Source organism: Ambystoma mexicanum, chromosome 6q, assembly GCF_040938575.1.
Source record: "Ambystoma mexicanum isolate Mex_15411 chromosome 6q, UKY_AmexF1_1, whole genome shotgun sequence".
NCBI classification, from domain to species: domain Eukaryota; kingdom Metazoa; phylum Chordata; class Amphibia; order Caudata; family Ambystomatidae; genus Ambystoma; species Ambystoma mexicanum.
Window position 1 is genome coordinate 730,530,521 of NC_090937.1, and position 14,232 is coordinate 730,544,752.

Sequence of the window (14,232 nt, forward strand, 5' to 3'; positions counted from 1 at the left end):
GCTTTACTTAAGACTTGTCTAATATTCTACTAAGGGAGTGTATATCTTTTAGTGACCGTGTTTTTGAATTGCTTACTATTAGTGCCTGTGTGTTTTTCTAGATGTGGTTTTAAATAAATAATTATATCTTTTACACCAAGCCCTGGTCAGTGTTTACTTGTTCTACTGTGTTCTCTTGACCTATTGTGAATACTCTGTATACTGCCTAACTCTTCTTGAGGGAAGTCTGACTGCTCAGCCACAGCTACCAAGTGAATCTGTGTGGTGCATGGATGCTACCAAGTGGGTTTCCTGCCAAACACCTGTAGTCTTACATCTTTTGCAGTGGTCCCAGAGGGAACTGTACAGGTTTCTGCCTAACACCTTCTCTAGCTAATTCCATCTCCTGATTGTCGCCTTTTCAGACTCTGCAATCACAAGCCATGTTCAACCTCTGTTCTCCGCTGCCCTGCAGTGCCTCTAACTTGCACCCATTTACCCTCCCTACTGCATAACACTGGAAATCACTTCCCCCAGATATTTTTGATACTGTCACTATTTACGGATTAAAGATCAGGGCTAAGAAGCGTCGCTTTAAGGCATGCAGGAACTTAATGGCATCGTGCAACCAACTCCCTAACACCCAACTATCTGCTACCTTGTGCTCATCTAAACACATTGCAAATTCCTGTAAATTATAGAACTGTTAGCTCATATTGCCTCCTTTGTATGGTCTCAGTTTCCCTGAACCAGACGGTTCTTGTGTTAATTCCACATTTCACTATTATATTATTGTAATATGTGTTCTCTGAAATAAATACATAAATACAAAGAAACCCTTGCCTTCTCGTTTAAACTTGCTGAAAGGGCAGTGCGCGGAGCTAGGAATGAGACTCGGACACAAGGGATTCAAGGGTGAAAATACCACTCTGTCCCTGCACTGGAGGTATTTCCCTACCTAAAACCAAAACTAAGGGCCTATCAATGTCAGAATGTCCAATGCAAAACTGCCCCATGTCCAAAGTACTATTCTAGCTCTCACACTAACAAAATAAACTCTGAAAAGGGTCTTGTCTTTGGCCTTAAGTGGTTTATAAATGTTCAAAGAAGAATGCTTACCTCTAACACAAAAGTTCCAGAAGGACACATTTCCTTATTCCAGAGGGTGGTTCCCTTCCCATGGATTTCTCTTCCCTCTGTTGTATGTTCAAAGATAAGTTTCTTGAATTTCTCTTAATCCACAAGGCAACTTGGTTCTTTATCCTTATCTCGTTAGGATACCTGGTGTATTCTCCTGCCAGGTTTTCACTTCTTGTTACCTTGGTTTCACACAACCTTTGGTAGGTGCTGATATATCCCTTTCAGAACCCCTTGCGCTGATATACGTCTTGAATACGGCTTAATTTGTCTTTGCCCGGTGTATTTCTCTACCAGGGCGTTTCCATGAAAACACGCTTGCACTTGCCTGGTATACTATCCTGCCAGGGCTTTCTTTCACACACTTGCAATTGCATGGTATACTGTCCTGCCAGGGCTTTTCTTTCCTGTGTGCTCTGCACACAATTTTAATTATAATATCCTCTTGAGTCAGCTTTATCTAACATAGTATCTGCCTGGTACACTATCCTGCCAGGTCTTTCCTTCAGTGTGTATTGCATACACTTGCAAAACCTAAAGTCTTTTACTTCTTGTTCGTTTTCCCTTTTCATTAAAGGTTCAGTATTTCCTGCTCTTGCAAATCATTTAGTCACATGTTTTATTTATTTGCTTTCAGTGTCCCTGCTTCCTGTGAAAAATCCTGTGGATCCCCCACAAAAACCCTGCCTAATGTCTCCTCCTAGGGGGCCAGGAGAGGGCAGATGCTTCCTGATCCCTATCCAGGGGGTGGTGTACTACAGGAGGATCACCTGGGTCAAGACCGGGCCCAGGGAGGTGGGGGGGATTTCACCAGATAAAACACAGTACTTTTCATGGTGGGTAAATGTGTTTATCCCAAACTTAGAGGAGTAATTTGCTTATTGCCATTTTAATATCTCAGCCTCCTTCTAAGGGTCAAAAGCTAAAATCTAGAGAAGTACTTAATTCTAGTGTCGAACCTAAAGCACCTATCTTCTATAACCTTAAAAATCCATATCCTCCACAATACTAAAGATATGCCAACAGGAGTGGCAAACTGCACCATCTGTCTCTAAAAAGGTTAAACATATTTACTCATATTGTAATGACATCAAGGTGGGAGCGAAATCTTTACTTTATCCTTTTAAAGATAAAGGGAAATTGAAACTTTCTACAATGGACTGCATGTCCCAAAATCCCTTAGGTACTGTGCAGAAGAGGGCTAAAGAGACATGCAGGAGCTTGGGTCAGGCAGGCAAGCCTAATAGCTTTTGGCAGGGTCAGGCAATTGGTTCTAAGGGCCTGTACCTGAAACCAATTAAGCCACCTGAGGGGCGTAAAAGCCTGCTGAAGGTAGGAGCAGGAGAAAGAAGCTGGAAGGTCAACAGAAGTAGAAGGAGCAGACTACGAGGCTGGCAGTTCACACGGAAGGGACGCCGGAGCAGAGGAAGGGCAGATTTCACCTGCAGGCTCTGAGTCGGTCCTGTGCTCGCAAGTCCTGTTTGGCTGTGGCAGCATTGGAAGAAACAGGCAGTCTTTCTAGGTGCACCTAATTGCAGTGAATGCAGAGTTGAAGTCCTGCATCCACCGAAGGCCTGTGTGTAGAAGCAAGCCGAGGTTAACTGGAGAGGGGAAGTCTCTCCTTTGATGAGGCTGGATCAGAGACACCTGTTTAGCAGATGGGTGTGGGTCCCAAGAGGGCCTGCAGCAGTAGTAGTTGAAGAAACCAAGCCGGGAAGCGCAAGCAGCCCACAGTCGCAGTGATTGTGGAGTTGGGGAATTGAAGCTCTGTACTCCAAATCAACCAAAATACCTTGGCAGTAACAGTAGCCAGCTTTATTATCACTCGTGAGCATATTTATGCAAGATAAACTTGTTCGTAGAAGTGGGAAGTCACATTAGCATGGGAAATGTAACATGCGATGAAATTATCCAAGCTGAAACATCCGCGTGTTAAAGACTTTTCTTTTCCCATCGTTAAGTATAACCCGATGCCGAGCGGTTGCGTGGGTCTTGTTAACACGGAGAACATTGCCAGTAAAGCTGCTGAATCTTAATTGATTCTCTCATAGCATTACAAGCACAGTTTTCACATCTTGACAAGTTGCGCATGAGACAGTTTCCAGAGTACGGTGAAGGCTAGAAGCTGACCGAAAGGTGGGAATGTGTAACTTTGAGGTGGCAGTTCAAAGGTAAAGCAAATTCACTTGTGCTTAGTTACGTTTTTATTGGAAAACTGATCTCTTCTAACATCCCGAACAATGAAGCAGATGTTATAAAAGCAGTAGAAGCTAAACAGAGAACAAGTACAGACCAAGCCAATAGACCAAACCCTATTACAGCATATCCAGCTCATCTAAGAACTGAACACTATTATTTCAGTTTTTGAAGCTGTTCCCTAAGAGACTTCCAACACCAGGGGTTACAAAGGTTATCCAAGGCTGGAAAGAGCGGCACTACAACCTTGGAATAACCACGGAAGAACAGTGTCATTGAAGCTAGGAAAGGGGACTGGTTACTTGTTCAAAATAACTGTAGTTGCTAGCTACAAGGTGGAAGGCTAATACAAGTGGCACTTGAGATGGCCCGCACCTGCCTGGCGTGGCCCCTTATATTGAGAGGGCACCATGAGCGTGCATTATTAAACCGCAGTCCAAATGGCTCTGCCCTTTACTACACTGCCTCAGCCAGGATTAGGCTGGGTTTAGGGAGGAACCCATATGAATACGTGCATTGCATGCGCATTTCCCTAGCAACCGTTCACAACAGTGCAATCAGACACTGAGTAGTCTATGCCTTATGGAATAGAAAGCCGATTAAGATAAGTGCATGCCCGATTCCGGGAGCACTTTCACTACAGCTATCCTTGAATGAGCACTATCTCTCTGCTGGAGGGTTACAACAATATAGGAGCAATATGAAGTAAATGCGTTTTGTCTTGTTTTGTCCCGCCTTCCAATACAGTGACACGAGTCACACAAATAATGCAGTCTCTATTGTGTCAGCCTGCAACTCGTTCCTCGAGCCTGCACCCGCCCAACGCAGTGGCAGAAAGGTAATACAAACTCTCATTTATATTTAAATTCCATATTGCCCTTTAGGGTGGGATTATGGGTAATCTGCAAACCCTGGAATATGTAGTCTATGCTGCGTCTACAATTATGGCTCTTATGAACAATTTTATTTTGTGGCAATAGCACCTCTAGTAGCTGACCCTGATTTTAGCAACCTTCTGAATGCATGTCCATTTCCCCTTTTAGGTCACGGGATGGCTGCACCGATCACCAATATATTGAACTGTGGATCACAGAGAATAATACTCCTCTAAACCTACTGGTCCTGAAGATGATGACACAAACAACCTAAGTCATCGGAACCAGTCGACCCCCTGCTACCTTTATATCCTTTAAGCAGTAGGAGTATGTTTTTAAGCTAGTACCCCTTTTTTCCCTGGGTGGTACATGGAGCCCCAAAGACACAGCTTGACACGGCTCCTCTCTCTTTTGAGTTTTAAATAACACGTAGCATCAATAGTGCACCTTTGTACATATTGCTTTGTGGGTGAATAAAAGGTTTGAATACCATAATAAATTCCCATCTGGGATGTTGAGAGTGTGATAAAGGGAGACCCCATTTGGGCCACCTATTTTGGGCTATTGAGTGTTTTTTAACTGGATAACGGGAATGACTGCTGTAGTAGAGGGACAGTGACTCTCCTTTTAACTTTTGGATAAGCCGCACACCACCGCAGACCTAGGGATAGTACCCCTGGCGGGGATAGGGTGTGCTTCGTTTAGGGTACTGTTAGTTGTTTGACAGCTTATTTATTTTTTACCCTAAATTATGTGCATTCACTCTTTCTCCATGCAGTCCCTGTGTGTTACACAGGATAAGTAGAAGTCATCCAAGATACTGTTTGTTTGGTAACCTTTCATTTATGTTGTTTTTATGTTTATTGAAATCTTTGTTTAGTGTGAGGGTTAGTATTCTGAATATTAGGAGGTTTTCCCTTGGATCCCAAATTAGGTAGCAAATCCCATGGTAGAGTAGGTTTAGTTGGGGTTTATTGCTTAATTTGTTTTAAAACAGAATATTGAACCTTGAGAATGCTAAATGTCTTGAGTCTCGCATTGCCGATCCCTCACATACCCTTTAGGGAACTCACTGGCTCTTGCTGGCGTTCTTTTCTCTTCCGTGGCTTCTTTCTCTGTCCTCGTTCCTCGGCCGGTACGCTCCCTGCGGCTCCTGCTGGGCTCTTCCGCTTTCCGTTCGGCTTCGGTAAGGACATGGCCGCCCCTCCACACCTGCAAACACCCAGGAGCCCTTGCTGACTTCTGGCAATTTCGCAGCACGTCTGGTCTCAAGGTCAGCTTCCCATTTCTGTCTTCCTGAGCCAGATGGCTCCATGACAGCCTCTGCAGGTCCACGGTCTGTTGGTGCGTCCTGAGAGAAGCAGTTTTCTCCTTCCAGCATGGTGCCCTGATTAGCTGTGGCTGGGATTTAAATCTCCCAGCTACAGGACTGTACTCCAACAACTGGAACGCAGCATGCGCTCTGGTCTTTTCCACTCTGCATTACTCTGCTCCTCTTCCTCGTTCCAGTACTCCTGCAGTTATGGGACTGGTAGTCCATTCTTGATGTTGAATCTGTAAAAGTGTCTTTAGAAGTGTTTTAAGGCAAGTTGGCTCTTGATAAGTACAAGTAAGTCTGGGAAAGCATTTTCATGGGTTCTGGATGGTAAGTCAAGACTTGATGGTTTATACACAAATCTTGTTGGATGGTTTTCCATACCCTTCCTAAGTGGATGAGGGGAGGTGTAACAACATGCCATTAAGGCATTGGTCATGGGTGGGGTATCCTCAAAAGAAGAGGGGTATTCCCTCATCCAGTGGTGCTCTGCTACTCCTCCGGGGGCTTTCTCCCCCCTCCCCCATGTGATCCTCCCTCATATAGCTGCACCCAGGGTCAGGATTAGGTTGCGGCTGCCATCCCCTGGCCACATTGGGAGTAGTCACTACCGAGAATGGAGTGATGACACCATTTGATTGATCACAGCAGGTAGTTTCTCTACTCAAGCAAAACAAAGATCAGCTTTCAGGTAAGAACTGCTCTTGACCTAGATCAGCTGGCAAGGAGAGAAGAGCTCTCGGAGCGGCCATCTTGAATGGCTCTGGGCCAGGCTGCCTTAGTCTAACAAGATTATGACTCTATCGATGGTTCAATGCTGGCGGTAGAAGTGCAAATTACTTATCTGTAATGCAGGTTTTCTGGCATGGTCCTCTTTCATAGAATCCTATCTTTATATTAGATGTTCAGAATTACGTATGTCTTGTAAAAAAGAAAGCGGCAAACTGGTATTTGGTGTCTGAGTGTTGGTTTGTCTCATACCCCTCTCAACCTAATAGATGCATGTGTAATGCAAATCTAAGTAAACCTAAAAAGGTTTGTCTTTTATGGAGTTCTGCCTTGCTAAAGTGATATTAAAACAAGATTGAAGGATAAAGATTTAAATAGGTAAGCTGACCTTGATATGCTGACAGAGCTGTAGAGTTTGTGAAATAACTTACAAATCACATTTTTCACTTCCAGGCACACAGCTGGACAAAATAGGATTCACTGTTGTGAGAAAATGTATTGAAGCAGTTGAAACACGAGGTAGGTGCTATAAAAATACTCTTCAGGTACATTAATCTAATGTTCATAGAAGGTATGCAGGCATTTGTTTTCTTTAGTTAAATGAAGCTTCAATTGTGGCATGAAAAGCGGACTTGTTTCCTTTTCCTTAAATAGAGTGGAGAAAGCAAGAGTTGGTTCTAATTTCTGTTTTGAATCACAGAAGAGAAAAACAGCAAGGTGTAACTCACATTTTGCATTTAAGTGCATCGTTTAGGATATCCAGTGAAGCCTTTTGCCAATACAGCATATGCAGTGCATTGTCTCCAGGTCGATTAGTGTGTTTGACAAGGACATTTTGATATAATGCTGTTATTCACATTTAAAACTGCTGTTTCTTCAGTACACGTCAATGTTTTGGCTACAAAATCTTTCCAGGATGAAGCAGTTTGACCTTCTTGATTCTGCAACGTTGTCATTCTGAGCACTTCAGAGAGATTGCTCATTAGTGGGTAGAGAAGAGGATGTGTTATAATCACAGGAAGCAGTGTTCACTGCCCCCCTTCTCTTGCCTCCCCTGCCTCCTCTAAACATTTGCTCCCCGCTCCTCCAGAACCATCAAGGACAACATCGCCTCTCTCTTGCTCCAGCCTTGGCAGACCTCTGCAACCACTCATTCACCACTGGCTTCTTCCCTCAACCCCTTAAGCACTCTCTTGTGAACCCTCTCCTAAAAATACCATCTGCTGGCCCATCTCACCCCTTTTTTGGGCAAACTCATAGAGAGGCTGGTCATCCCGCAACTGACCCTCCACACCAAAATGGCCGGCTCCCTCCATGACCACCAGTCTGGTTTTAGGGCAGCCAGAGGCACGGAAACTGCTCTCCTGACCACCCGTGAAGACCTACTCTCTAACCTGGATTCTAATACTCCCTGATCCTCCTTGATCGTCTGCCTTTCACACTGTCAACCACTCCATCCTCATAAATTGTCTCCATGATAGCCTAGGCATCATGGACAGGGCAGTGGTGTGGCTGACCTCCTTCTGCTCAAACAGACCTTCCCAAGTGCAAATTGGTCCTTTTCTCTCCTCCACCTCTCTCTACCTGTGGTGTCCCTCAGGGCTCTATCCTATCGCCATGGTTCTTAAACATCTACCTGGCCCACCTGATCTTCACTTTCTCCTCTCATTTCCAGTGTTACACAGACGACACCTGGCTCTCTTTCAAGCTGTCTTCCCATACCACCACCACCTCCTCCTCCTCCTCCTCCTCCTCCTCCCTCATACCTGACTGTTATTCAGTTGTAGAACTCTTCTCAATGGCAAAGGCAGCTGCAGCAAGAGCTTGTTCGCATGCGAATTGTCCCTGCATTACTGAGTCTAGAGTACTGCTGTGGTAGGCCAGTGGCTTGTAGCCCATTGTGCTCATTTGCGTTCGTACCGCTGTCATAAGTATACCATTTGAGTGTGAGAATATGTAAAACTCCTGTGTGTAGTCTGGGGTGGCAAGAACGGGGGCTTTCAAAATCACTTTCTTTAGATCATTGAACCTCTGAATCAAGTTTGCAGTCCACTCTGTTTTACTGTTTTCTTTTTGTGCTTCCTTGAGGGCCCTGTAAGAGTGGCCTCGATATGCTGCGTAATCCAGAATCCAAGCACTGTAATAGTTAACCCCAAGAATCTTTGCATGTCTTTTACAGTAACTGGTCTGGGCATAGCACACACGGTTGCTGCCCCGTCAGGGATAATTTGTTTGCCGTCTGTAGAAATGTGCTGCCCTAGATGGAGTTCTTCATGTTGACAATACTGGAGTTTGGCTTTGCCGACTTTATACCCCTTGCGGGCTAACAGTTGCAATAGGACAATGGAGTCTCTGCGACATTTCAGTTCACTGTCGTTGCACACCAATAAATCATCTACGTACTGAATTACTGTGCTGGGTACCTGAATGTTGCCTAAGGCTTCATGCAGTATCCTGTTAAATATGCTGGGACTATCACAATGCCCTTGGGGTAAGCCAGTATGTTCATAGCACTTTTCTGCCATGTGTAAACTGTGAGGTACTGAGTCTGAGTGCAGGGGTACTGAGAAAAAGGCTTTCTTTAAATCGAGCGCTGTAAAATGGGTCGCTTCCTTGGGGATACTGGAAAAAATTGATGCAGGGTTTGGAACAAGTGGACATTCTTTCTGTAGTATGTCATTGAGGGGGTGGAGATCCTGGATCATCCTCCAAATGCCCTTGATGCCTTTTCAATGGGGTATATGGCCGTATTGCATGGCAAGGTAGAGGGTACTATGATCCCTTGGTGTAGTAAGGCTTGTTATGTGTCCCTCCCCTTTTCCGCCTCCCTGGATAATGGGTTTTGCTTCACCTGGGGTAACACTGCTCCGTTCTTTAATTTTTACTGGGGTTACCTCTTTCAGCATCCATACATCGTGTGGGTTGGTTGTCCATAATTGTGTGGGGACCTGTTGTAGGTCTGCTTGACTGAACAGGGGTGGCGTGACAACAGCCATGAGGGGGCTCTGTACTCTTTGGTACTGTACCATGATCTCACAGGGGATGCATATTTTGAGTATTATTTCCCCTTCGTGTTGCCCTCGAAAGGTTTGGTATCTGTCAACTCCTTGAGGTGTACAGTGTGGTCGATGCATAAAACTGTGCCCCATTGGCATCCCTGAGTATCTGTACCTAGGACTACAATTCTTTTGGCCAATGCCAGCAGACCCTCTAGGTCTATTGTGCCTGCAACTAGTTCTGGTGACACTGCGGGCCGAGAAATGATCAGTGGGTACTTTCCAGCAAGTTCTGGTAATCTGGGGCACGGCTTGTGCGAGCACTGTGATGCCATAAATGAACATATCGGGGTTGACAGGGATGCCTCGTTCCACCACCTCGCGTGCCATGGCATGTATCGCAAACATTGCCCTCATTGAGCACAAGCCAGGAGTTGCGCAAATGATACCGTTGTCTGTCAATGAGATCGTCATGTACAGTTTGCTAAGCAGATCCCTGGCAAGCAAATTGACAGGAGAGTTTTTAGAATACAAGAGGGGAGTCCTTGCAATCTTCTCCCTACCTTTACAGCTAAATATTTTGAGTATGGAACTGTTAAAGCGGCCCCAGAGAATCCCTGCAGGTCGAGAGATTTGCCTGATAACGGGAAGTCACCTTCACTAATGCACGACTTCTCTGCTCCTGAGTCCACCATGAAGATGAATTGTTTGTTCCTTATCTCTGCCCCCACCAACGGCTCATCTTCTGGGTTTAGGGTCATTGACAGGACTGGACACGCAAGTGCTCTCTTTGGGCTGTCCTAGTCAAGGTATGTGTCGGTCCCAGGGAACGAAAAAGGGTTTCCCCCTACCACTGTAGTGCCTTGAAACGGGGCCACTGTGCCATTAGGCGCGCCACTGGAGGCGTTCAGGCTTCCTGCCTGCTGCATGTTGGGGCGGGGATGATAATGCTGTACCACCTGTTGCTCATGCCCTTGTGGAGGGCGACCGGGTATATGTGGGGGTAGCTGTGTGTAGGCTTGATGGAATTCATCAAGGACATCCTGGGGGGTGGACCCTGAAGGATCACCTGTGGCGGGGGGGCTGTGATTTTGCTGACTGTAGTTATACTCCACACCCTGCCTGTTCCTCCACTCTCTCGAAAAAAATGTCCCCGCTTCCTGCATGTCCAACAACGCTCCATGCCACCTCCTGTTGGACCCATACCCCAAAAAAAACCCTACTCTCGGACCTTGAAACCCATCTCGGCCTCTTTTTTTTGTCCTCCTTGCCACTGTGGATCATAGGATTGTGGGTTTCCGCTTCACTGTCCTTGGCCTCCTTCAGCCCACACTGCAGCTATTCTGGCATTCGTAGCACTAGGGGTGTACCCTCGCTCTTCCGTCTGTGTCGGCCCAGTTGCCACTACAGCGACTTTAGCTAATTTGTGTTGCACTCGTTTTGCTTCCTCTGCCTGTCGCCTGTGGACCGTTTCCTTCTCTTTTATTCGCTCCGAGCGTGGGAGAGCAGTCGCCGGTAGCCTGAGGGATCAGCTGGCTTGGGAAGCCCTGCCTGGCCCTGCGGGCCCCGTGAGTTAAATTGTGCCAAAAAGTGTTTTTGTCTCGCGCTCTGAGCGCGTTGTTGTGCCTGCTTTCCCCCCTCCCACTTCCTGGTCCTCCTCTGCCTTCCCGCCTCCCTGCCTGCCCACACCCCCCCTCCCCTTCCCCTCCTCCCTCTGCCTATATCCACCCCCCTTCCTGGGCAGCCCCCTGCCCGGCAGTCCCCCCTTGGCTAAGGGCCCCTTAGGCAAAGGGCGGCTCCTACGGTTGAGGCTCCCTGTGTGTCTGCAGGTGTCCGCAGGGGACGCCAGGCGCCTGTACTTCTATCTCCACCTTCTCCTGGCCCACCCCTTCTATTCCTGGTCTCTTCATTCACATGGTGTCTTCACCTCACTGTGCCCACAGTTGCGGTAACTAGGGTTTTTCTCCCCTCGCAGGATTCTCAAACTTAGGTGACCTCTGTACCTAATACGCACTCACTGCTCTGGAATGTTGTAAACTAGGGCTTTTCTCCCCTCGCAGGATTCTCAAACTTAGGTGACCTCTGTACCTAATACGCACTCACCGTTCTGAAATGTGGTAAACTTGGGCTTGCCGCTCACTTAATGCCTGTGTGCTCTGTGTGCTCTCGTATCATCTGTCTTCCCCCCACCCCCACTCCCTCCTACTCCATGGTGCTCTCTTATCTCACCTATCTTCTCTAACTGCTTCTCTATTGACTATCCTGCTCTCCTCACTAAATCTGGTAGGAAAACGTTTAAAAAGGACATCCTGGTCTCCAACCCAGGCCTCCCTATCGCTGACACCTACACTAGTGCCTGCTCCAAGGAAACTCTCACTGACATCCTTTTTTTCGTACCTTCGCCTGTCCTATGGACCCTTCACATGGTCTCTGTGGTCTCTCCTTTCTCCTCTTCTCCCATTAATGGTGGCACCCGCTGGGATGTCCTCTTGGCCTCCTTCAACTCCTCTAAGGCCATCATTAATGTCTACACTAATGGGACCGTCTTGGTCCAAGGCCCTCAAGCCAACCTTCATCTCTTTGATAGACACTTCCCACGCCTCATCAACTTCCTTTCCTCTCCTGCTGTCCCCCCTCCTCTGTCCTCGGCTACCTTGCCTCTACCCTCCCTCCCTGCCCCCTCTCGTGCTACTTCTTCACCTCCCTCTTCTACACCTCCGCAGGGCGTACCTCTGATCTGTACCCCTCCCCGCAAGTCCTTCAAGGATGGCAACCTTCTCCACATTGCCACTCTTAACTCTCGCTCTGCAATCAAGCATTCTTCTGATATCTGTCACCTTCTTGAGGAACTGGACCTTGACGTCCTCGGTCTCACTGAGACATGGTTCACGGCCAGCTCTGTCACCAGCCTTGACACACTCCTACCTGACGGTTACAAGATCCTCTCCGTGCCCAGGCCCAACCGTGCAGGTGGGGGTGTGGCCCTTATCTTCCCTGAGTGGATTCCTGCCTCTGTCACTCCTACGCAGACCTACTCCTCTTTTGAATGCCTTGTCTGCCGTCTCTCTCTATCTCCTAGCCATTCCCTTACCATGGCTACTGTCTCTCGGCCACCTGGTCAAATCTCCTCCTTCCTCTCTGAGTGGGCTGACCTCTCCTCCTCACTCCTGTCCTCAACCACTCAACTCCTCTTTCTTGGTGACTTCAACATCCACTTGGATGACTCCTGTCCCCCCACGGGACTTTTTCGTGACCTCTGCGACTCTCTCTCACTCTCTATTCTCCCGTCTGGGCCTACTCATTCTGCAGGGCACACTCTTGATGCTCTGATCTCTTCTGACCTTCCCCTCTCCGTCCCTCTCTCCACTCCTCTCTCCTGGAGTGATCACTTTCTCCTATCCCCCCACCTCACCCTCCCTACCTCACAGGCAAAGCCACCCTCACCTCAGCCACCCACCTTCTCGGTCATCCGACCCATGAAGCGCGTGTCAGTTGAGGCTTTCGCAGCCACCTTCTCACCCCCCCTTCCCCTTCGGCTGACTCCCACCCTGACACAGCCCTCTCCATGCTCCACTCTGCTATATCTGATACTCTTGATATCATTGCCCCTGTCATTAGAATCCGCCTGAAGCCCAAAGCCAAATGTAACTCCTGGTATGACTCGGATCTCGACACCCTAAAACGCAAGTGCAGGGTGGCAGAGAGGAAATGGCGTGCTTCATGTTCATCCTCTGAAAAACTGGCTGCTGCCTGCTCCAAAGGCAATACCGTCTCTCCGTTCTCACCAAGAAGAGAGCCCTTATCCAAGCCCGCATCTCTGCGGCATCTAACAACTCGGCCGAACTCTTTAAAATCTGCAAGGAGCTTGCCAACCCTGCTGCAGTCTCTACCTCTCCTGTCCCCTCCCTGGCCCTCTGCACTGCACTGGCCTCTCACTTCATCTCTAAAACTCAGGACATCCTATCCTCACTCTCCTCCTACCACCTCCCTCCCTCTCTGCCCGGCTCTTCCTCTGGCCCTTCTGCAGCCACCCCTCCTCCCTCCTTCTCTGCCTTTCCCCTTTTTTCTGCTGACAAGGTTTCCAGACAAGTCTGATCTATGAAAGTCTCGTCTAAACAGGTTCACCCCTCTTCCTCCAAAACTATCAAGGACCACATTGACTCCCTGGCTCCTGCCCTGGCTGACTTTTGCAACCACTCCTTCGCCACTGGAGTCTTCCCATCCCCCCTTAAGCACTCCCTTGTGCACCCTCTTCTTAAGAACCCTCTTCTGACCCCTCCTGCCCGGCTAACTATCGCTCAATCTCCATCACTCCCTTCCTGGACAAGCTCCTGGAGAAACTGGCCATCTCCCAGCTTAACCTCCATGCTGAATCTGTTGGCAGTCTTCATGACCATCAATCTGGCTTCAGAGCTGCCAGAAGCACGGAAACTGCTCTCCTGAACATCCGTGAGGACTTGCTCTTGAACCTCGACTCCAACACTCCGTGTGTTCTCATTCTGCTTGATCTCTCTTCTGCCTTTGACACTGTCAACCATGCCATCCTGCTCAACCGTCTCCGTGATAACCTGGGTATCACTGGTCAGGCTCTGGCGTGGCTGACCTCTTTCCTCTCCAATCGACCCTCCCAGGTCCAACTCGGGTCCTTCCTCTCTGACATCTTTTTCTCCACCTGTGGTGTCCCCCAGGGATCTAATCTCTCCCCCTGGCTGTTCAACCAGTATCTGGCACTCCTTGCCCACCGCATCGCCGCTCTCTGCCCCAACTTTCAGTGCTATGCGGACGATACCCAGCTCATTTTCAGGCTACCCTCGGCCTCCTCCTCTCCCTCCCTCCCTCATCTCTGACTGTCTGTCTGCTATCCGGGAATGGTGTGCCGCCAATGACCTCTGCCTTAATGCCAGTAAGACTGAGATTCTGCTCATCGGCACACCCACTCCCTCCTTCCCTGCAGCTCTCTGGCCGGCCTCTCTTGGCCCTCTTCCTGCTCCTACATGCAAGGCAA

At 48.1% G+C, this 14,232-nt stretch overlaps 1 protein-coding gene across 2 annotated transcripts in view; it reads left to right on the forward strand.

Annotated features, from left to right (window-relative positions):
• The window catches only part of ARHGAP10 (Rho GTPase activating protein 10), a 2,208,119-nt gene that overhangs the window by 1,255,167 nt on the left and 938,720 nt on the right, over positions 1 to 14,232 (forward strand). For both annotated transcript variants that reach the window (XM_069631250.1, XM_069631251.1), the window contains one exon: positions 6,685 to 6,750. In XM_069631250.1, the coding sequence (XP_069487351.1) occupies positions 6,685 to 6,750 (66 nt within the window). The remainder of the gene's footprint in view (positions 1 to 6,684; positions 6,751 to 14,232) is intronic.